Below are 23305 nucleotides of genomic sequence, written 5' to 3'. Positions count from 1 at the left end.
TCCTGGAAGTAAAATTTACCCAGGACCAGTTTCAGTTTGTTATGGAGACCTGTCTTCTTCATTGACTCTGAAGGACACTGCTTTCTAATCAATTAAAAATAAAAATAAACTTGAGAGGAACGTAGCTTTTTTTTTATGCAACCATTGTTGGCTTTGGGGTCAGGACACACAAGCACCAATTTCAGATAATTTTGGTATTGGTGGTTTTGGCTGGAATTAATAATAAGACATTATAAAATGCTTAAAAATATATGATCTGCATGTTCTTCGGTTGACCGTCTGCAATCCAGTCAAATAAACACGCTCCCAAGCACATACTCCACTCCTCCTCGCTGTGTCTCTAATAGGCATGTGGTTTCTTTCTTCCTGAGCCCAGTAACAAAATGTTCGTTTATTCAGAGAGCTCCGATGATGGAAGTTTGGTATTTCGGGGAGTGAGGGAAGAATGAAAACCATAATGTCTCAATTCTACTGAGATGGATAAATGGCTTTCCAAATTTGTCTTTTCCTCCTGGGTTCCTTTAAACCACAACTCTCCAGAGATCTGAGAGGTTAACGAGTGTCTGGTCTATAAGCAGAATAAAAAAACAAGCTGTTGGGCTGGAGTAGAAAGTTTGTGTTTCAAGTAACTAAAGCTTGGCTATTGTGAAAAGGAGTTGATATGCTGTCTGGTCCTAGAAAGGTAACATTTACTGAAATTTCAACATATTTGAATGGGTACTTAGAACTTATATCTTTAAGCTAGTATGCATAATTTCTTGTCCTATCCCTCCAGCATATTCCAGAGTTTTTAGGAGGAGTTTTCAGAATATTTTATGACATGGAGCTGTGTACTACTGGCTCTGTATTTCAGTAGCTATCTATCAGTCTCTAATTGCTGCTGACAAACTATATGTCCAGAAGCTGCATAAAATATATTTGAATGCTTTAATGAACAACTGTAAAACCAAGTAAATTTTTTTCTTCTTTTTCACACCCAAGTCTAGATAATTTAATACATCGTTCCTAATCCATGAATTATTTACTCAATTATATGTTGTTTGTTTCTTGTGATTCTATAATCATTTTATCATATTGAGCATTAAATAGGAAAAATAGCTTTCTAGTGGAAAGCATTGAATCTTCAGTCTAAAAAGAAGTGCAATTTTTTGTTCAATAGTGCAGTTACTGGGATCCAGACAAAGCTCGATGAAATGAATAGGTAGCCAAATACTTTCTCATCAAATAAGCCTTCTAAATTCATTAAAGGTCAGGATCTATTTTTTATGAGGCACCATACTGTGCACATACAGCCAATATGAACATTCAAAAATCTGAAAACCCAAGTGAAGGCCAGTACATCTGGTCTTAAATTACAGAAGAATTTCCTCTTGACATTCTATTATTTGACCTTGAGGATAGGGTGGCTGACATTTTTTTCATCTGATTTGTTGATGGTAATACCATGCCCTAATGAAAATAATGGTTTGTCATATTTTGGCTGTTAGTAAATACAGATTGTGCTTCCCTAATTAATCTATGAACTTGCTTTTGGGCAGTGTGTACAAAACTCCTGAAGAAACATTTACATTTAAAGAAAAGTTCAGGATTTCCTCCATAACTTTCTAGGCATCGTCAGCTTTGAAATAAATTGGTTATGCTAGTTAAATGGTATTAATGTGTTTTTTCTGGGATAAGTGAATTTCAAGTGCTGAGTTCCTGGCTGATTCCTCTTCCGTACAGGCCGCTGCCATGTCAGGTTCCAGCCTTGCCTGCCAGCTGAGTAGCGGGTACTTTATCCCTTGGATAGTGCAGCTCAACATGTTAAGGCCCATGGAACTGTCAGCTCCTCCATTTCAGCCTGGTATAAATCTGTTCTTTAATGCTATCTGATATCTGCAGAATTTATTCCAGAGAACAGTCTGATGTGTCCACCCTGTATTGTCTCATTGAGCTCAGATCCATCTTTGAGAATTATTTGGATCAAAGTGTTCTTTCTGCCTCCCTTCCTCTCCCAGTACTTTTAAGACAGTGATTACATCAGGAGGAAGGTTTGGCCTTCCTGTCCCTGGGTAAGTCTCTGTGCTGCCCAACCTTGCAGGTTCCTTAGGCCTGACTGGGTGCCATTAGCACCTGTGCAGGTGGCTTTAATCTCACTAAATGGTATATTCAGACTAAGGTCATCCTCCTCCTGTCCTGTAGGGCAGAACCCCATGACATAAAGCACTGAGAGGATATGAATTCACTTTGCAGTTCAGTTTTTAAGAAATTTGTTGGCATATTTTGAAGGGGTGTATATATATTTTCTTGTCAGTCACCAGATCATTCCTAGCTCACACAAAAAGGATAAAACTTAACATTGTTACATGTTCTTGATAATTAAGCAAAAATGTAATTCTAAACTCACAGATTATGTGAATCAGATTTCTGCTATCTGTCTCTCGGTATTACACAGAACTTTTGTTAATTAAAATAGAGCAGATATGAACAAATACAGGCTTTAAAGAACAAACATACTTCATGAAAACCCCAGTGGAATAAATTTATGCAAATTTTTCCTCCCTTTTGATTTGGACTAGACACAATGCTAGCCAGGAGGTAGTTTTGGGATCAACTGACCTTCCAACCCTTACTCAGAGAGATTCTATGACAGCTGGCTATGCATTAGAAAACAGGATATACATATACAATAGATACTTCAATGTACATCATGATTTGTTAGCGATGTAATATTCCAGTAGCAATTTTAATTTCCATCAGCTTTTACAGTATGCTACAGAAAACACCATGTTCCACAAAAGCTGCATTCTGTGCTTACTTGGGGAGTGATGATTTTCAGCACAGTATGTGCAGTTACTGTAGACACAAGAAAATATTTAACCCTGGCAGATGCTTCAACAAAGAACAGCTCTTGTTCTTATCATGTCATAACTCTCTCTGTCAAGAGAGCTTTTCCTAACTTCCCTGGATACCTGGGAGAAGTTCCAAAAATGACCTTTTAGCTAGGGTTTTGTGACTTATAAGTGAGGGGAAGTTTCTCAGGGAAGGGGGTTTGGTTTGAATTTTAGCGTTCTTTTCAGGAATTCAAAATTCATAATTAAGCATTCCTGGGTACATCTACTTATAGGACCTAAATAATGTATGAATTATGAATAGATGGATGACCATTTAAAAAGTGTAAATTTACCTCTCCCATTTCTTAGTTTTCTTGGATTTGTGAGATTTTGGAGTTTTAGCATTCTTACAATGTAAGCTGTGAGCCACGAGCCAACTGGAGACAGCACTGCCTCTAGTTTTAGTAAAGCCATTTTTTCAGATAAGTGTTTACAAGGTCTCACTAGCTTCATTTTTGCTTAGGTGTGCGGTGTGGCATGTTGAAGCAACAATAAAAATAATGTACTTTCTGACATGAAAACAATTTGTCTCAGAAACAGATATCTCTGTTGCTGTATGAATTGTTCAGGTGTGTTATTAAAGAAGGAAAATGCAGGTTTTTCCTCCATCCAAAATATAATGTACATTTATGAATACCAGAATAATTATGTGACCTTGTTCTAAGATTTTACATGGCAGTTCTCATAGAGACAGAATCCGGCTTTCTGGGTAATGGATGTTTATGATATTAGATACAATGTTAAGGAATTACTATTTCTGTGTTTGACCAGAAGAGAGCACTCCTTACAGAATACTTCTTACCATAACATTTGCAGGAACTAAGCTTGAAGAGACTTGGACATTTGGGATGGATAAGCATATCCCTTAATAGACACTTAGCCATCTGTTCTATTTATTTTCACTTTACGGTTTAGTTTAGCATACATTTATTATGTCCAGGTTAGACATATTCACTACCTTCACGTCTTTAAAAAAGATGAACTATTCGACTGTGTCTTCTTATATAATGTAAAAATGCTCTGCAGTTTTGAACAGACAGCTGGAAAAAATTCCTGAAAGTCGCTATTTACAACCAGCATTAGGCAGTCTCCCAATTATCCCAGTATTTCCTTAACTGCAAATTGAGATTTGTAGTGAGAGAAAGCCATTATATGGCTTGAGAGTGTTTAATAGAGGAAAGAGGACTCCCTACATCCTAACATTTCTCTGTGATCCATCAGGAATATTATTCTCCAGACACACTTTCACCCAGTCTTTACTGCAGAAACATGAGGTGTCGGTGGAAGATGAAACCTGCTTATTTGTACTCTCTTGCCTGTTTGGCAGAGAGCGGCCTTGGTACCTTCGTGGAATGCCAGAAACTAAGTACAGTGAAGACTGGACAGCTGAACGTGTGCCAACAAACTTAACCACTAGATGTTTTTTGCAAGGATTTTTAGTTCCTTTTTCTCCCCCCAAGATTGGTATCTGAGTTCAAACTCCTTTCCTAAAAGCTGTCAGGGAGATTAATGGAACTGTTGACAACATGGTGTGGTTCCTGTGAGGAGATCTCTCCTGAGAGCAGAAAACATTGAGGGCCAGATTTAAACAAAACAATAGCAGTACATTCAAGGGGAAGAACAGCTTTCTTTTCATTTTAGTGTCTTATTTCATAAGCCTGAGAAATGGCAATATTTTTGCTTTTTTCCCCTCTTCTGTTTTTTTGGGTTTTTTTTTTTACTTCTCCCTCAAGCTTTTTTTCTTTTGTTACTTGCTGTGTTGAAAATAGTTTCTAACTCATCTCTCCCCAAGAATAAAAATGCCCAGTTGCTGCAGTTCATTTCATAGTCTCATTGTTTAATAAAATTGCTATTCTGCCTTATTCATGTTTCGCCCAATAGAAAAGGAAAGGGGATGGGGTGAGGGTAGGGACCTAAAGATGGACAGAATTAAGAATTTATTTAAAAAAAAAAAATCAATACATGTGGATTTTTATTAGTTCTCTGAATGTAGTAGCAAATGTTTCAGCATTTCCTGAAAAAAGTTTCCTCTGATTGATTTCGTAATAAACCTAATATACTTCATTCTCATTCAGTGTTATTCCTTAATCTTGCTTACAAAGCTGCCCAAATTGCCATCACCCTAAAACTATTTTTTTTTCTCCTCTCTATAGGAAACAAGGCTCTTCAGCTTTTAATTAAAACTTTTCCTATTAAATTTTACTCCTTGGGTAAAATTTACACACTTTTAAGGCATATCAGAACAACTACTCTGAGACATGCAAATATTAGCTGGAATTGAAGCGTAGGCTGCAAATCATGTATCCAGTAATGACAGAAGGTTGTAAAATACTAAAAGTCAGCACCAGTCCTTTCTTATGTTCAGTTTTGTTTGAGGTAGAGTCAGATCTGAATGCAGGTGGTGGGAAAAACTAAGCAGACTGAGGTTTAAAGGAGGAGGATCTCCTTAACGTTCTGCAAAATGTCTATAGTCAGTTAAAATTCATCAACAAATTCAGTTTAGGACATTGTGGTGGTTTTGTTGGTGGTGTTTGAATTCTACCCAAGTCTTGGTATCTTCAGATGTTTTGCCAAAGCAGAGCATGAAAAGCAAGGAAATAAAAGCAAAAGGAATTGATGGTCCCAACAGCAGCTGCCCGTGCCCTTGTAGTGCACAGCTTTCTTCTCCATGCCAGTCACCACGCAAGTACTTTTCTCTTCCTTCTTTTGAAGAAATGCTGAGTATTCTTAAACTGTAAATGATTTTCATATTGTAAGTGCATATGTATTTATGTTCCAGTGCTATGGAACAATTATTGCTTTTTGCTGAGGTACTGTGTCTGGTTAAAAATGGCAAATCTTGTGTTTTCTGTAAATAGGACTAAATTTCTGAATTATATTTTGTGATTCATTCAGGACATGTAAATGAAAGACAGCCTATATAGCTCCACAAGTATCTCATAACTAACTCATAGATAAAATAGCAGATTAAATTCATTATGAGTACATATTAGTATATGTCAGGAAAAAGTCTTAAATGTACGTACACACAACAGGATCTGATCTAGCTGTATTACCATATGACAACAATCTTTGAATTAGAATAAATATTTTCATGAAAATATCATTGGTTAGCAGAACTATTAAAAAAAAATTGAAAAAATATTAAAAGACAAAGCAGAAAATACCACTATGCCATTGTATACATCAGTAGTGCATTCACCTCTTGAATAATGTGCAATGATGCGAGCTGTCCACCACAGAAAGGATATGGCAAAAGTAGAAAAGGAAGAAAGTAGTAAACATAAGGACGAGCTTCTGTTTAAACAGACATTACATAAATTTAAACACTTGAACATGGAACAGAAATGAGTGAAGACAGGAGCTGGGGAGTATTTTTTCCAGCTTTGCAGGCTGAGAACAATAGATGATCATTTTGGAATAGTCACAGCTAAAGAAAAACAATAACTCTTTTTCTCTTTCCTCTGGACTAGTTCAGGCTGTTATAGAAACAATTGGAATTTCATGCAAAGAAGCAAGAATTTCTCAGATTGTGAAGAGTTTCCACTTTCTCATGCTTTTGGTTATTTATGCCAATGCATTTAAATGGTATTTTTTCCAAGAGCTGTGGTGCCATGTTGCTTATTGAAATATTATCAGTGTAAGAGTAAAAACAGACAAGGAATCTTTTCAGATATTTCATTTTTAAACTCGTGATTTTCTGATTATGTTAGTATCTAAAATTCCAGTTTTTATCTTTTTCTTTTCAGTATTCTGTTCTTATCAGTTGTATCTAATTGGTTTCGTGTTCCATACGTGCACATGAATTGAGATGCTGCCACACACCTGAGTCATTCCATTCTTCCTGACCCTTTTCTTGCTGATTTGTTTTTAAGTTGCTGTTATTGTATCCAAGTCATCTTTATTTCCTGTTTTCAAATGTATCCTTATGTTTTCAGATACAGTGGTAAAACTGATCTCTGCATTTACTGGTAAAGGTATTGAGAACAGAAACCAGTTTTTACTGTTTTAAGCAAAACATTTTCCTAAATTTATATGTATATGTTTGGTGCATCTGGCTTCCACGGGGATTGTGGCTGTGTTGGGCTGTTTCTAGACAATGTGAGACCCATTAATAATTTAATTTTGACATGTAAAATTATTTTGATAATCTCTAGTTTGAAAATCTAGAAGGGGATGTTAGAGACTAGAATGAACGTGTAAGACTGGATGTGATTGCAGGAATTCCCTTTGAAAATGAGAGAACGGGCAAGACTCAATGAAATCAACTTCTGGGTAAACATTTCCTCAGTAGTGTTATATCACTGGCAATTTTTGTTGTATGTTCAGCTATGAAAAAGAGTGAAGAAAAGAGCAGTGAACTTTCATAGCTGGCTGTCCATACGTGCTGCTTCTGTGGCTCTTTTTTGCTTAATGATCAAAAATGAGAAAAGAGAGGTAGGTCTTAAAACGACTGTGATGTATTAGTACAGTGATGGTGACAGGACTGGCATCAGAAAGTAGAGTTCAGACAAATAGGGCTGTGTCAGGGGAATAACAAATGGGTTCAAGCTTTGTATTAATAGGGCAGTTAGTTAGAACTGCCACTGTTCTTTGCTGTACTCCCATATCAATTTAGGAGTCTTGAGTCATAGCATTGATTTATGTGTGAAGAAGAAATCTTTTTACAGTAGCATTTTCCCAGTTAGCCTCTCAAAAAAAAACAAACAGAGAAAGCAAATGAAAGAACAAAAAAAAACCCCAAGCAAACCAACCAACCAAACAAACAAAACCAGGCACACAAAAACACCAAACAAAACCCCAAACCCATTACAGACATCTGTTGCTTTTGCTCAATTCAGAACCCTTTCACAGCTCTATTGTCAGCCTTGGGTCTCATTCCTATAGTCCATGCAGTGACCCACTGTGGTTATATAGAAGCACAGTCCCTATAGGTTTTTAAAAATACAAATGTGGTGATTTGCAACAGCTGAAGCAAAATGTGAAAGCTGTTGGCACCCTGCATGAGCTTCTAAATAGTAAACCTGGTTGTTAGTATTGGCAAGGTACTTCAGTCTGTCTAGGTTTTTGCTAATGAGAAGTGCCTGTACAAAACCAACGTACCTATGGAATTGCTGTATTGGGAGCACAAAGCTTAGAGTAACAGGGAATAAGTGTCACAGAAAAGTAGAATAGTTCAGGTTGGAGGGGACCTTCGAAGGTCATCCAGTGCAACCCCCTGCCATGAGCAGGGACATCTGTAACTAGGTCAGGTTGCTCAGAGCCCTGTCCAGCCCTGAACCTAAATTTTTCAGTGAAAACATATCCTATTTCATGCACTTTCATAAAACTTCATGGCAGATTACACATCTCATGAATGCAGGATAGATAAAATCGATAGATCCTTTTAACATGCATCACTTGAACATCCTACCACTTCCTTCCTGAAGTCAAAGAAAAAGCCCAGAAATGTGTGTCAGTCACACCTCCCTTTCCTTTCAGGCTTTCACACAGACATATATTGGAATGAGTCTTGCATACAAATCAGCCACAGAATCATAGTATGGGTAGCAAAAATGTTTATTGTGCCTGAACTCTTGGCACTCCTGTGATGTGGAATGGGTTTTTCATTTTCTTTGTGCTGCCACCAGTGAGCATAAAGGCAGAGCTATCTCCTCTATCCCAGTTTAATTCCATCTCTGCCCTGGAGTTTCATGCACATGGGACTCAGGAGGAGAGGGGAGGAGGGTTATGGAGATATTTGGGTAGGTAATACATCTTGAAGAATCCAGTTACCATACAAGTAAGTTAATATATATTTTTTTTCCTTTCTGAATAGTCATCTGTATAGGCTACATGAAAGGAGACTGCCACTGTCATTCTGCAATTTTATCAAAATACAGTAAGAAAAATTTGCCCTCAGTGCCATGTTCTAATGTATATATGAAGCAACTCTAGTCTGCTGCTTCAGAGATCAGTCACTGCAGGAAAAATGTTATAACTGTAGTTAACAGAAGTTTTTCTCCAGAGTTTAATGCTTATCACAGTAAAGAGATACTACTTCATGTAACTAAAAAGAGGAAAGCAGCAGCAGCACAGGTTGAAGGTCATCATGAGCCTTTCATGTTTCAGAGTTTAGCACCAAACAATTGGAAAAACATGCTGGTTTGCTTTTGTTTGCTTTTTTCTGTTAGTATGTTTTGTTTGAAACAGCAGCTTGTATTTAAAAAAATAATTATTCAAATGCTTATGAATGATTTATGAATCAAAGAGGTAGAAACAAAATAATTATTTTAAAGTGTCTTGAGACTATTCTGCACTAGTGGAGGTGCTGTGTTGTGAAGCAACAACCTGCTACTCCTGCCAGGCATTTGTGTGGTTTCATAAGGTGGTTACACACATTGTGACACCTTTACAAGTGTAAACTTGGACATCTTTTAACTAGGTTTGCCTGAGGCAGAAAGCGAAAAAATGTAGACTAATCTCTCCTTCCTGGATGGGTTATTAGTATTAGACTAAAGTTAAAAGATCGTAATTTCTAGGCAGTTGGTTGTAAGTCAACACTTGTTTGGTTTTTGTGAGGGTTGTTTATTTGGTTGGCTGATTGGTTGGTTGCTTGGTTTTTAACTTGCAGTGCTCTAGTATATGTGTAAAAGTTTCTATATTATTTTATGAAAAGTAATTATATATTAATGCAGATTTTTCAAGTGCAGGTAATGTGGTACTGTCTTGATTGGTTTTGGTGCCATCAATTGCTTGTTCTCCTGTCCCTCAAGAGATTACCTGTCTGAATAGAGCACTCTGTGGTGTCAAGGTTAATACATTGTCAAATTCAGCTCTTAAATGTTTGCGTGGGATGAAGAGTGGATAAACTTTATGTGTTAGAATGTTTTATTCTGCATTATTATTTTGAAGCAGTTTCCGTTTTACATGCGGCTGTTCAAATGAACCATTCACACTTCTGTTGTTTGAAATGGAGAGCTACTCTTCCACATTTCCTTGGCTACCCGTTAATAATATATCAAGAATTACAGTCAATATTTATTGTGTGATGCAGATGGGCAAGTAAATAGTTTTCATGTCTGGAATGGTTAATATTATCTGTTGGGAGTTTTTTGTTGTTGTTGTTTTTTGGGTTTTTTTGCTATTCTTTTCAACAAGTCTTCAATTAGCCTGATCATAACCATAAAGTAGTTTTGGAAGATACTATCAGTGTTTCAGAGAGATTCAAAAAGTATGAACACATGTTCTGCAACTCCTATTTTTAAAATGAAGATCTATTTGTTTCTTTAGAAATCAGCAATTACTTGCCCCTTGCCCTTTGATTCCTCTTTGGAAAGCAACCATCAGCAGAAAGCTCCTCTGCCTGCAAAGCCTAACAAATACCATTGCCTGTGCTAGTGGCTGAACGTCAGCCGTTCTCTATGCAAGGCCAGTGGTGCCAGAAGTCTTGCAATGGTCTGATACAAAGCTTTGCCTCTCTGCTGGAACATCTCATTGAAAGTGTCAGTTTTGAGGCTGCCAGAAATGGTGTTCATACAACAAATATCCTTGGTGATGTATCTCAAATGCTAGAAAGCAGGAATTAAGGAATCAGTCAGGTTCATTCTTTACACTCCAATGACTAATTTTTGCATTATGAAGGTTGCGAGGTCAAATTTTTTCCAAGTCAGTCATCTTTTTCCTTATTCTTTATATGGTGTGAAACACTCTTGAAGAAACAGTGGAAAAATTCAGTCCTAAATACAAAAGGATGGAAGACAAAGGAGTAAATCTGACAAAAAGCAAAATATAAAAAACCAGAAATGTTTCTTATTCTTCCCCTGCTGCTGAGGTGGCTAAAAAGCCCATATGATAACTTAAATGTGCATTAATAGCTCATCTGAACCCTATGATCTAAACCAATCTGCAAGACAAGAAATGCAGAAATCTTCCATCAAGCTACTCATTTTTGGTGGATTTGTTAAGCAGCCATAATCAGGACAGCCTGCTTTGCAGTCTTTTGTCCAAGCTGCTACAGCAGAAACCAGAGATATATGTTTCTTTTCCTAGCAGTATTAAAGTAAGGAGCGTCTCATTTACAAATAACAACACCAGTTTTGTATATCATTTTTCTAAGTTACACTCTTTGTATAAACCAGTGAAACAGTATATTTTCTGAGGAGTAATATGGTTTTCTTCAATGGTCTTTGAATATATGTGGGACATCAGAACTTGCAACTGTGAAGATGCTCTTAATCAAAGAATACATTTTAAGGGGGTTCTTGATACTTGCATGTCTGAGGTTCAGACAGCCTAGATGAACCCTTTGTAATTTCTAAGGAGTTTTTGATGAAAAATTTCCTTCAAGACTTAATCTGAACAATGGAAAACTCTATTTGGTTGATGTTTGCTTTTCTCCCCTTTGACCTGGAAATGGCAAATTCCAAACTGCAGCGCTATGTTTCCCTTCTTACCTCATCTGCTGGTGAATGTGTGAGCAAATGGGCAATGCTGAATGCCTGCTGCCTTCCCGCCAGTTCTGGCTTCTCTGCTTCTTTGGAACTGCTTACTAATCTTTATTTACCGACAACCCTTGCTTATCTGTGCTGTATAATCTGACAGGACCGTGTACGTCCAACACAGAGGGCAAGCACTCTTGCTATGAGGTCTTGCTTTGCTAGCTTTCTCCTTCTCTTTACTTGTAATCTTCCTCCTACTCTTGCATCGCTTCATCTTTCCTTTGTGTGAAGATAATTTGCCTGCAGTTGCACCTTGGGAGGGAGAAACACGTTTTGGTTGGCGTAAAACTTGGTTGATTAAAAGGCTGTAGTTCCAATCAAGTCATCTTCACCTGGTCTCCCATCATTTTCCAGGACAATCTACGTAAAAAGGATGATCGGATTGAAGAATTGGAAGAGGCACTCAGAGAAAGTGTTCAGATAACTGCAGAGCGGGAAATGGTGCTAGCACAAGAGGAGTCAGCCAGGATGAATGCTGAGAAACAGGTCTGCAATCTTATCAAGTCACTGGTAGTCTTCTTAGGAAAGTAACCAGACAGTAAAGCCTTGTTTTCCCTCCTTTGCTGTGAAACGCAGCTCGTTTTGTTTGATGATCCTGTATATCTGCTCCAACATTGAGTAGCAGAACTCATAAAGTGTGCAAAGCCTTCATGATAAGTTGTATTTCATAGGTAAGATCTTCTTGAAATTAAAAAGAACCATAAGGTATCCTGAGCTTTAAAATATTATTTTAAGTACTAACTCTTCTGATCTGTCTTGCCTGTCAAAGCTGTCTTCCTATGTGTAAGCATACTTAGGTTCACTGTGTTGTTCATGGAATGTATTTATTGGCATGGTTGTGTTCATGGACCACAGTCTGGTTTACTTGCAAAACAACTGGATAAAGACCCAAATCCCTTGGCTTGAGCCAAGCATACACACAGAAAATACACCCTTGTGTGCTGAAGCCACAAGTGTAAACATTTATGCATTAATTGATTTTATGCCACTGATGAGACGCTCAGAAGAATCCTGTACATACCTGATTTTAACTCACGTAAGTAATCACCAAGAAAACACACTGAAAGTAGAATAAAATTCCGTGAGATTTTGTTAAGCAGGAGCTAAACCTGACATGCTTACTGTGCTTTTTGTGAGCCTCTTCGGTGTTCTTCACTGTTCCTTATTTGACCATAACTAGCAAACAGGAGCAGCTGGTCAGTTGCATTGTAATGGAGTGATCTCCTTTTTGTTACTTAAATTTTAAAAGTTCTAACTAAGTCCACTTTAAAATGTTTTAAGGGTTTTTTTCTGACATGTGTCCTTATGTCGCATACTTTAACGAAAGGGAAGATACAGATACCTTAGTAATAATCCAAGTTTTCAGGAAGAAAGCAGCTGTTTCTCTTTAGGCTAGAGTCAAGCTCAGCTGTTTGCTGACAGACATATTGAAGGTAATTCTTGCTTCTGCACTCTAAGATTCTAGACAATGTTATGAAATTCACTTTCAAAAGTGCCTTCTTTTGAAACGTCTTGTAGCCTTCAAAAAAATGCCTGAAGTAGCAATGTTCATGAGGTAGTGAATACCACATCAAAGATTAGATCTCCTTGAAAGGAAAATACATCTCACAAAGGAGCGGGTTCTATGCTGAGATGCAAAAGTAAACAAAATAGTGTATTATTTGATGCCTAGGATGTCATAATTTTTATATTTCTTTGTTACAAGACGAAGTGACCATTTTCATATTCTTTGAGCATCTAGCATCCTGTAGAATTTACCCTTTTGTGATGTCTGTGCTCGAAACAGAACAAGACGCATAAGGCTTGATGAATTTTTTGAGGGAAGGTTTTGAAGAAGGTAGTGTGTTAATTTTGTAGGGGTTAAAAGAATCTGAAGTGTGGGAAGTAAGCACAAAGATGAACATTTACAGATTTTATGCATGCCTAAAGAAGCTTGTGTTAGAGGATGATCACAGGTCATCTCAGTATTGGAAGTGAAAGGTGGTTGTAGTACAGTTTGCAAAGGATGTGTAGCTTACATTTGATGCACTAACAAAGAGGCAGGCTAGTAGCATTAACATGATCAAAACTGCAGACAAGGGGGTTACTACACAGATGGGCACAACCTACACAAGAAATGTTTTTGCATAGATCAAGACACTTAAGAAATCCTACCAAAGAACTGCAGTTACATAGAAGCAATCAGAAAAGTCTTATATCAGAGATATTCCATTGAATACATTCTGCAAGATTTTTTTAAAATAACCTTTTAAAGGAGATTTTGAGTCAAAGATGCCATCAAGATTAACGAAAATGTGAAAGTTCTGTCCTAGATGAAAAGAAATTAAGTAGCGAGGAAGACTGCAGTCACAAGGTGGAAAGGAAGCCACCTTTTCAGACTGTCGAGCATGAGCTCCTTGTAGATGTCTGTCCCCTGTGAGGTCTTAGCAGCAGGTTTATTCTGGAGAGGAGAAGAAATAAGTCTGGGTTAGTAAAACAGGGAACTGTTGTCATAGGGAAGTTTTGTTTACACAAGGCATCTTGAAACAAGAATAGGGAAAGAAAGTAGTGCTTTGGAAAAATGCACAAATTTCAGGTTTTGCTGTAAGGAGGCTTTTCAAAAGAATTCACCAGCAAAGCCAAATGAGAGGCACATAATGAGATCAGACATTCAGAGCCTGGTGAAAAAGAGGAATAGCTAGTGAATAGAGAGTCAAAACTGAGTGTACCATCTGAGAGATAAGGCAAAGCAAGGGAATGTGCAGCCTGAGGATCAATAAGCCATAAGGTTCAGAGAGAGAGACTGAGAGGAGGGGAAGAGAGCCACAAGGATTAAGATTTGTAGGAAAAGATTGGTGAAATATGGTGGGCAACAGTATTGTGAAAAAGAAATGAATTTGGATGTAATATGTGTACAGAAGTGAGGAGGAAAAGAAGGGTGGGTTGGAAGCAGCAGGATCGAAAGAGGGTAAGGTTAGCACCTCTACCATCTATGATTGACAGCAGTGTCTAATTCCAGTAGAAGAACTAAACTACTAGCTCTAACCAATTATGGTTTTTAAAACATGACCAGCAAGATGGCATGAAAGAAAATAACGGCAGCATCTTGTTCCAGACAGCACTGGGAGAGCTGCTGTGCCTCATTTTGTCCAATAGGATTTTGGCTTGCTATCAGTTAAATACAGTCAAGTAACACGAGTGATGGCAAGCAGCTATTTTTCCAAGGTGAGGAAGAGACTTTCCTTCAATTACTTTAAAAGAATGCCCCCTTTGTTTTATTATGTTCTCTGGAGGTTCCTTGTAGAATTATGAAAGAGACCTTCAGATAGCTTTAGAGTTTTAAAATGCAAGGCTCTGTTTTCTAGATGGTATTAATGACATATCATTTTATTTTTACAAACAATAATAGGCTAGGATCATTCTTAGACCAAGTATGAATCATATGTATGATTTTTAAATGTTAATGTTGTCCAGACTGGTTACAATTTGCTTTTAATTGCATGCTTTTTCTTTCCTCTCTTCTGTTTATCTTGTTTTTTACCATTCTGCCACTTCACTGCCTGTCTGAAGCTGTTTAATGAATCAGTGCATGAGGTCAACCACTTTGGCTTTAAGTGGTTCAAGGTATGAGGACATCTCATTTGTGTGTACCTCTGCCCCGATGTTTGATGTTGGTTTTGTAGCCCTGTGTTGTGCAATCCTACCCTCCATCATCTCACAATGTACGGTTTCCAGGTATTTTACAGGCTTCGGATTTGAATTACAGTGTCCCTGAAGCTACTCAGGATTTCATGGTTCTCAGATAACTGTTTCAGATTAAAACCTTGCGCTCTTTAATCCAGTGTTTGAAGATACCAGTGTGTTAACCGTGTTAACACACAATCTATATATGGCAAGATGCCTCCTGCTGACTGAAGCTTTCTCTTTATTTCAGGATCTTAGACCTGTTCTTTTGGCATCTGTCACAAAAATAAAGTTGAGCATTTCCCCTTGGGAGCAGGGCACCCACTGACTTGGACACAGTTTTATTAACCTTATTGTTCTGTCTAACAGAAAACCTGCCACATAGAAAGCAGATGAGGGAGTCTTGCATACATATAAAGACTGGAAAGTTCTTCAAGTTTGTTCTTTCTAACATATTCACCTGGTTTTGTTGATGCACCTGCTGAATCCTGTATGTAAATATTACTGTAAATGCCTTACAGCTGTGGGGTTATGGACAGCTGTGGCTCATCCCACTAGTTCAGCCCTCTAGATTGAAGGTCAGAAGGTATATGGAGACTTCTTTTTAAGTACTCTCCAGAAGGCTAAAGGTAGGATTTCTCAAATAAACACTTCTATTATAAAGTTCTTTCTATTAGAGACGGCAAAAACAAATGTGGATCCAGGCAATTTTTCTGAATGAACCAAATCTGAGTTTACTTTAGTAAAACTATCGTTACATTCCTCAGGGATTGGGGGTAGGAGGAAGAAGAGGTTTTTTCCTACCCAAAAATAGAGTGGTTGTTTTACTTCCTAGGAGAAACTGCTGGAGATTGTCTTTGACAAAAAGCCCTGTCTTGCTCCCAAACTTTCTTTCACTGTCCTGGTGCATCTTACCATCCCTTCTCCTGTAGCAGGAGACAGGGTGTTATCTTATATGTCAACTTAGTCATAATCAGCACTATTCGCAGAGCAATGCTGAAAACGTGTTTTGATCTTCATGAAAGAATAAGGCCCTTTTTGTGGAACAAAGTGAGACAGAAGTTCAGATTCTGTGATTCAGTGTCAATCAATAATAAGCAGCGTCAGGTCCTTGGCTCAAGGACCACAATACTACAATAACTTGCATTTTGAGCCTTCATTATTGAAGGGCATAGTTCACAAATGTGTACTGACCTGAAATACTTACACCCTCCCTCTCTTCGCTCATTTTCATCCCCATACTTCAGGGCATGTCCCTTCAGTTTTCCCAGCCTGGGTCTTTCTGGGACCATGTTGTGGAGTGGAGCAGTGACCTAATTCATGATAAGAATTATCTTATTTTGAAGGAATTTTTTCACTTCATGGATCATGGTTCATGGATCCCCATGCAGAACTTGAGGCACATCTGAGGTGGCATTCAACTGTGGGGGCAGGACTGACAAATGGAGGCAGGATTTGCTTAGTATAATATTATTACTAAAAATATTTTTATGAGAAGCTGTTATTGTGGCTTTTACAACAGCCTGCTATTTCAATGAGTGAGATGGTGCACTGCCTAACTGCCACATATGTTTATCTTATTCTCATTTCCTTCAAATCTGAAAAGCAGTAGGGTTTAGAATTTTAAATAGTATTTCCATTGATAGCAGTATAGCTCTGTTCTCTCATCAATATCAACCCCTGCTTAAACATACTCTCACTCTATATAGTATCAGCTGACATCTAACTCTTTACCCTAAAATGGCAAATAAGCACATTAAACACTTGCCATTACCTGTTCATTCCTCCTTCCTTAAGTAGTTACTTAAACTGAAATTTCTCAGTTAGACATCTGGTCTTGACACCTCTCATCAGCTTTTTTTGAACTTATGGTTCTCATTAGGAAATCTTAAATGAGGTGAAATATGTAGACCTATAAATAGCTGTATCTATATTAATACACTGTATCTTTTTATCCGACACATAACAGATTCCTCTGCTTTGCCTTTTGAGAAAAAATAAAATATTGAAAATTCTAATAGTAATGTATTGTTTAAATGTATTTTCTTATGTTAATTCCTTCCTGCCACTATCTTTATAAGTTGTTTCAGCAGGATTTAATATTCTTACAGGTGCATATTACATGTAAAATATATTGATAACAAGACTCCTGAAATTCTCTATCGTATGTGCCTAGTTGGAAATTTGTATCTGTTTGTTAAGGAAAAATAAATATGAAATTGGTTAATAACTCAACAGAACCTGTTCCACAGTTCTCTCCTTTTCCTCTATCTCCTGTTCAACAGGATTTACCTATTGTAAGTACAAGGTTTACAGCAGTTTGTCTATAGAGTACAGCCTCTAAGAGCCCTTTCTCTTACCTGTAGATTACTATACAGTAATGCTACCCAGGTTTTGAATGGCACCTCTCATTTGCACTTCCATCATACCACTGTTTTGGTCCTGTTTTAATTTTCTAACATTTATTGCTTAGACTGCCTTTTCTTGTAAGAATAGAAACTACACTGGAAACAGAATTATTATATATTGGACCCTATCTTGTCAAGTATCTTCTAAAAATGCAAAATAAATTAAAACACGTACCCTTTGTGCTGAGCATTCTGTTACTGAAATAGATCTAAAATATTTTCTAAAATATGTTGAGTGTTGGAATTATCTCACAGCACCATTTCTGACAGATTCAGTTACTTCCTACAGGTCCCTGAAAATGGAAAATATAAAGTGGAATTTCTCATGAACCACTTAACCTATAGGTGCTTTCTGAGCACTGTAGAAATGTCAGGATCTTGACTGCTCTGTAACAGATGCTAAACAGTTTGCTTTTAATAAATGTTTTTTGTTTCTTCTTCTGTATGTCTTAATAATTTTGAAAAGGTTACATTTTCATTTCTTTCACTGATATAAATTGTTTTTAGAGCTTTTTAACTCAGTTGTCAGCGTGAAGTGTAGTCTTGCCATTGATTTTCAAGATACCATTACCATTTTTTAATTTTCATTCTTTTGTCTGATTCTTTCCCTTTGGTTAGAGAAAACACTTTGGCGAGGTAGAGTTGACTGTGCCCTGTGTGTCAATGAATATGTTTGCAGTCATTTTTAGAAGCACTGCTTCTCCCCAAAGTTACTACTTCTCTCCAGATATTTAAATGGATTACATAGCCCCTTCCTTTAGAAAAACCCAGATTTGTATTGAGTCACACTCTTTACATGGGAAGGGTGATTGCGGTGTCAGTTATAACATGTAGTTCCTTCTGTATTCAGTAACATATTTTTAAAGAGGTAGAACAGAGTGGAATTTTTATTCTTTTCTGTCTTAGATGTGCTCAGCTGTGCCTAGAATGGGGGCTTATGTTGTTTGAGGGTTTTTTGTCTCCAGTAAAGAAGAATGAATAGGAAAAAAAAGTTAAGAATAGATATTTTTCTAACGTTATAGGAGAAAAAAAATTCTAAATATTTTGTTTAATTGTTGCACTTGTTTAAGGTTGCAAAGTGGGCAAAATTTGATGACTTTTAGGAGAACTGGGGACACTGAAAGGATAATTAACTTCTGTTCAAAATATACGTTGAGCATTTCTCCACATAAGTCACCTTTAGATTTAATGAAATAAGGAATACTGATGGAAACCATTACATAGAAATGTTGTGGAAATGCTGGTTTTAAGGTCATTTTGTCTGGATTTTTATCCCTGATTATTGTTTAATAGATGAATATTGATTTCACATTATGCCTTTTATTATAGTAAATTATTCTAGACAAAGTCTCTCTACCTGTTACATTATTTTCTCAAGTATCTGCCTCTAGGTGGTATTTTATTTGTTGTGGCTCAAGAGAAAAATCAAAGTCTTGAGTTACCTTTGAGTCTGGTTTGAAGGAGAAAGTCATGCAGATTTGGTTACATGAATGCTTTCTTGGAAATGTACGGATCCAGCCAAATACTTGTGTTAATATTTGTTTAAAGCTAGTCTTGTGCTTTTTTCATTTTGAATTGCTTTCCCTTTTTCCAGTTGTGTTCTTTAAGTGTGATCTTAGATGTGTGATACAATAATATGTAGGTTAAAACATTAGAAAAGTTCATTAGACTTGTACATTAGATCCATAAAATTAACATATAAATTCCTTTTTCTGACATAATCGATTTTTCCCCAAAATCCATGAAGTGCAAGAAAAGACATTGTCTTCCTTTCCAGACCATTATCCTATACAGAGAAACAAAGAAAAGTGACACACTTGAGGCTCATTACATTGAGTATGCCTCTTCTTTTTCAAACCTTTCCTATTCACACAAAAGCTGCCAGACTTTGCTGTACTGCTGTTTACCGTCACATTCCTTCAAAGCCTTCACCGAGTTTCAGCTTGAGTTCAGCTGGCTCAGTATGGCGGGATTACTTTTTAGTTATTGTCTCTATGTTCTGCTGCTTGCTTTCTTTTAACTACAATGCTAGAGATTTTCTTCCACAAGTTAGTGGAGGTGGAAACTTTCCTGAGTTTGCCAGTGACACTGTTCATCTTCAGTTAGCCACATGTTCAACTTTTTCATGGCAATGCGTGTGCTTTCACATCATAACTTTCATGTATTTATGTTCATGGCCCTTAATGTCTTTTGGGAAAAGAGTGTTAAAGTTGTATGTGGAATTAGCCTACCATTTTTTCACTGCTTCTAGTGAGTTAATACATCATCTCAGAATTTTTTGTCTTTGGAGAGTCAACCAGTGCTATATATACTGACAATCTATGCTGTGCCATGTAGCACAGCATTAAGTATTTCCTTTGAATATTATTCAATTATGTCTAAACTGTCTGCCATGGTGACATATCCTAGTTAACCTGAAACTGTCTAAAATGCAGCAAAATAGAAATCAGAACGATCTACAGAAAGCTCATGAAAAACTGCTGAAATCCTTGGGCCATTAGTCTGAGCCGAGTCTTCCTTTGGCCCAATTGCTACTGCTGCCTTAGCAGCAATCACAGCGTAAATGGACCTTAAGAAAGGTCAAGTTACTTTGAAGAGGTCCGTGTTTAGAGTTGTGGCTGGAGTATCATTAATTAACCATAGTTCCAGAGATTTTGTTTGGATGTAGTAAATTGTGATAAATGAGTGTGTGCAAAACTGTGCAGAATGTGCTAAATTCTGGACTCTCTGCCTCAGTAGAGATTTTTAAATGGTGATTGAAATCCTGTTTTTTTTTCCAAGATTGTTGTCCCTTGAATTGTTTGTTATCCCTTGAAGTAATGATTGCTGCTGTGTTCCCAAGGAGCTGAAAAGATTAATTGCTAGCCACAGAAGATAAACACAAGATGGTTTCCTAAGACTGCACAGCCATGTAAAATAAAACAGGATAGCTTCCTTTTATATGGTTGCAGGGGTTAAAAAGTATAATGAGAATACTGCATTTGTTAATGGAAATGCAGGAATAAAATTGTAACTTGTTATAGTTTTCAGATACCAGAGACTACAACAGCTGTCTGTCCTCAATAGAAATCAGAATTCAGTTTTTCCAGGCCCAACTCAAATATTTTGTATGTGTTAAGCAGAGACAGTTATTGCTTCCTTCTCAAGAGCTCTTGTCTCAGCAGTAGGCTGTTGCTTATTTATATGGCTTATGGCCCTCATTTAGGAGATACAACTGTCAAAGCTACCTCCAAACATCCTAACGGGACACAGCTGTGACTTGTTCAGTCCTGAAGTCTGGTGGCTCGGGAGTTTTCCCTTTTCCTGTGAACTTGGATTCTCCCTCCTTCATACAAGAGCTTGGTGCTCTCAGAGTATGAGCAAAAAGCACTCTTGACTGATGCTCAAGTAACATACTCCTTGACAAACAATCCTGTATTTCTGTTTCTGCGGGTTCTGCAGGAGTAACATTGCAATGTCAGATATCATCTGGTCAAATGTTAGTGGTTTTTGTGGCTTACAACCATCAGTGGAGACAGTAAAGAGCAACACGGAACATTAACTCCTCTTCATTATCAGATGCTTTTTTTATAATGAAAGTCTTCATTGCGAGACCAACTCGTGGAAACAAGAGACATCAGCTAAGTATCTCACTTCCACTGTGATAAGAAAATGTGCAGCTCTCCTGCAGCTTTTCAGACCGTGGTCTTTTGTTCCCTCTCTTTATCATTCTCCTCTCCTTTTTGCCAGTTAATAATGTAAGAATGGGAGGGTGGCACCAGTGCTGTTAAGGCACAGAAACACTGGATTTTATCAGGGATGCTGAATGTGCAAAACCCTAACAACCTAAAAACCAAAGGCACAAAGACTTAAGAAAGCCACACACTAATGTAAAGTAACACAACGTTCATTCCTAAAATTACTGCTGTATATTAAGAAGAACAGAAGACCCTGCCTTTTCTCTGGAGAACTGGTAATCCACCAGCCATTTTCACAGCTTTGACACTAACTCTCCTCTGTATTGTGAACAAAATACTCCTCCCTGTGCAGAGTCTGCCACAGTCCTCTAATGTTACACACAGCTAACTCTGGCAAAAGGTGTGCTGTAAATCTGGCGTCTTCTTTGAGATGGAGGTAAACATGATGTATAGAAACATCTTAATTGTTGCATAGTATTCTGCTGTGTTTATTTCTGAGTGTATTTAGGTAAGATCTGCAAATAAGGAATTCCAACATGTGAAGAAAAAAAAAAAAAGAGAGTTTTTCACTTGTCTGCATAGGATCCTGTGGCAATGTTCATTAGCAGTGACCGAACAGAACAAATGTAGCAGTTAGATAGGGTGATATGGATAGCGTAGGGAAAACCACCCTCTTTAGGTCAGGGGTGTCAAACTCATTTTCACCAGGGACCACACCAACCTGTCTACTGCTACATTTATACAATCCTAAAATTACATTAGGCCCTTGGAAGGTAACCGCCAGGCTGGCGTGGCCCCCGGTGAAAATGATTTTGACAGCCCTGCTTTAGGTGAACATCTGTTCACCCTACTGTATCTTTATAGTGCCTGCCAGAATAAAAATGAAGGTAAAGGATCTCAACCCCTTATGTATCTACTTCAGCAGGATTAGTGATCTCTCATTAGAGAAGCCAGCAGCCATGGTGCATTCCTCTGGCTTCATACAGGCACATGGATCCTCAGGCACTGATGGTGAATAAGAGGGGCTTGAATCGGAGCTGGAGCTCCGCTCGGTGTGGTGGGGCAGAGCCAGTCTGCTTTATACCCTTCTGCTGGCAGCTTGGCAGAGCTTTCAGCTCTTTTCTTAGTGGACGGCTGTCCTTCCAAACCAGAAATTACATTTTATTTTTAATCAGGATGGGGTGGGGGGAAGATTTTTCTTGTTAAGGCTTACTTGTTTGTCTTATTTTCCTCTGATATTTTTAGCTCTCAAAAAGCTATGCCTAGGAGCTTTCCTAATATCTATAAGGATATGAAAGTTGTTCCCTTAATTCAAAATAGCCAAGAGTTTAGTTAAGCATCTTGGATATAGTATTTAAGCATACCTAAAGCTACCCTACTGCTTTGACGAAAATGGGGCTATGATGAAACCATAATTCATTTCCCTCTTATTTTGTGTAAAGGTTTATTAGCTTGTGATTTAAGCAAACCATCTGGTCCTGCTGGCAATTCAAGTTATGTCAGACTCAATGCTTTTCCCCTGTAATATGTTACTTGAGGCAGTTAAATTACATACTTAAGTCCCAAGTCTGGCCTGTGCTTTTTCCATGTCTTAACATCTGTTCTGGGAAATTTTTCTGGGATCCAAACACGTTTGCATGGAGCCAGAACGCTTGTCTTTGTCTTTCTTTTCATGTCTATTTCTTTTCCTTCTCTCTGTCCTGCAGCCTAATCAGTTCAACGAAGTAAAAGATAATGCAGAAATTTGCAGTCCCTTTATCATTTCAGTAATGTACACAGTGAAATGAAAAGTACTTTAAAAATTCAAGAGCTGTAGAAAAGTAGGAGACTGTCCTCTGAGAGAGTGAGTGACACTTTGAGAAATGTTCATTATTTTTTTCAGTCCTTGTAGTGTTTTTACTACTGACTTGTAATTGCAAGTTCTTTTGTTTTGCTGGCCTAATTTATTTTGAGCAAAAGTACAGATTTCTAGTACATTGTGTCATGTAATGCTGTTTTCTTGTTTATAGAGGAAAGGTCTGTGTTTAGAAAGCCACTGATTTTAAATATACAAGTTTGCCTGCTGAGGTGGTTTTGAAAATAAGATCTCTAGTAGTTGATTTATACGATGATTATTGAAAATGTCTTGTTTGTGTTGATATTTGTATTCTCTAAAATGTCATCATTTTGTATTCTGCTTGGAAGTTTTGAGACACAATAATGAA

General features: G+C 37.4%; 1 protein-coding gene across 1 annotated transcript in view; it reads left to right on the top strand.

Annotated features, from left to right (window-relative positions):
* ERC1 (ELKS/RAB6-interacting/CAST family member 1) overlaps window positions 1-23305 on the top strand; it is a gene marked incomplete at its 3' end in the record, with an annotated part of 287360 nt that overhangs the window by 162056 nt on the left and 101999 nt on the right. The window contains exon 14 of the mRNA XM_080356661.1: window positions 11708-11839. Within this exon, the coding sequence (XP_080212787.1) occupies window positions 11708-11839 (132 nt within the window). The remainder of the gene's footprint in view (window positions 1-11707; window positions 11840-23305) is intronic.

This window comes from Nesoenas mayeri (assembly GCF_963082525.1).
Source record: "Nesoenas mayeri genome assembly, chromosome: 1".
Lineage (NCBI taxonomy): Eukaryota > Metazoa > Chordata > Aves > Columbiformes > Columbidae > Nesoenas > Nesoenas mayeri.
This window is presented reverse-complemented; position numbering and strand designations above follow the sequence as displayed.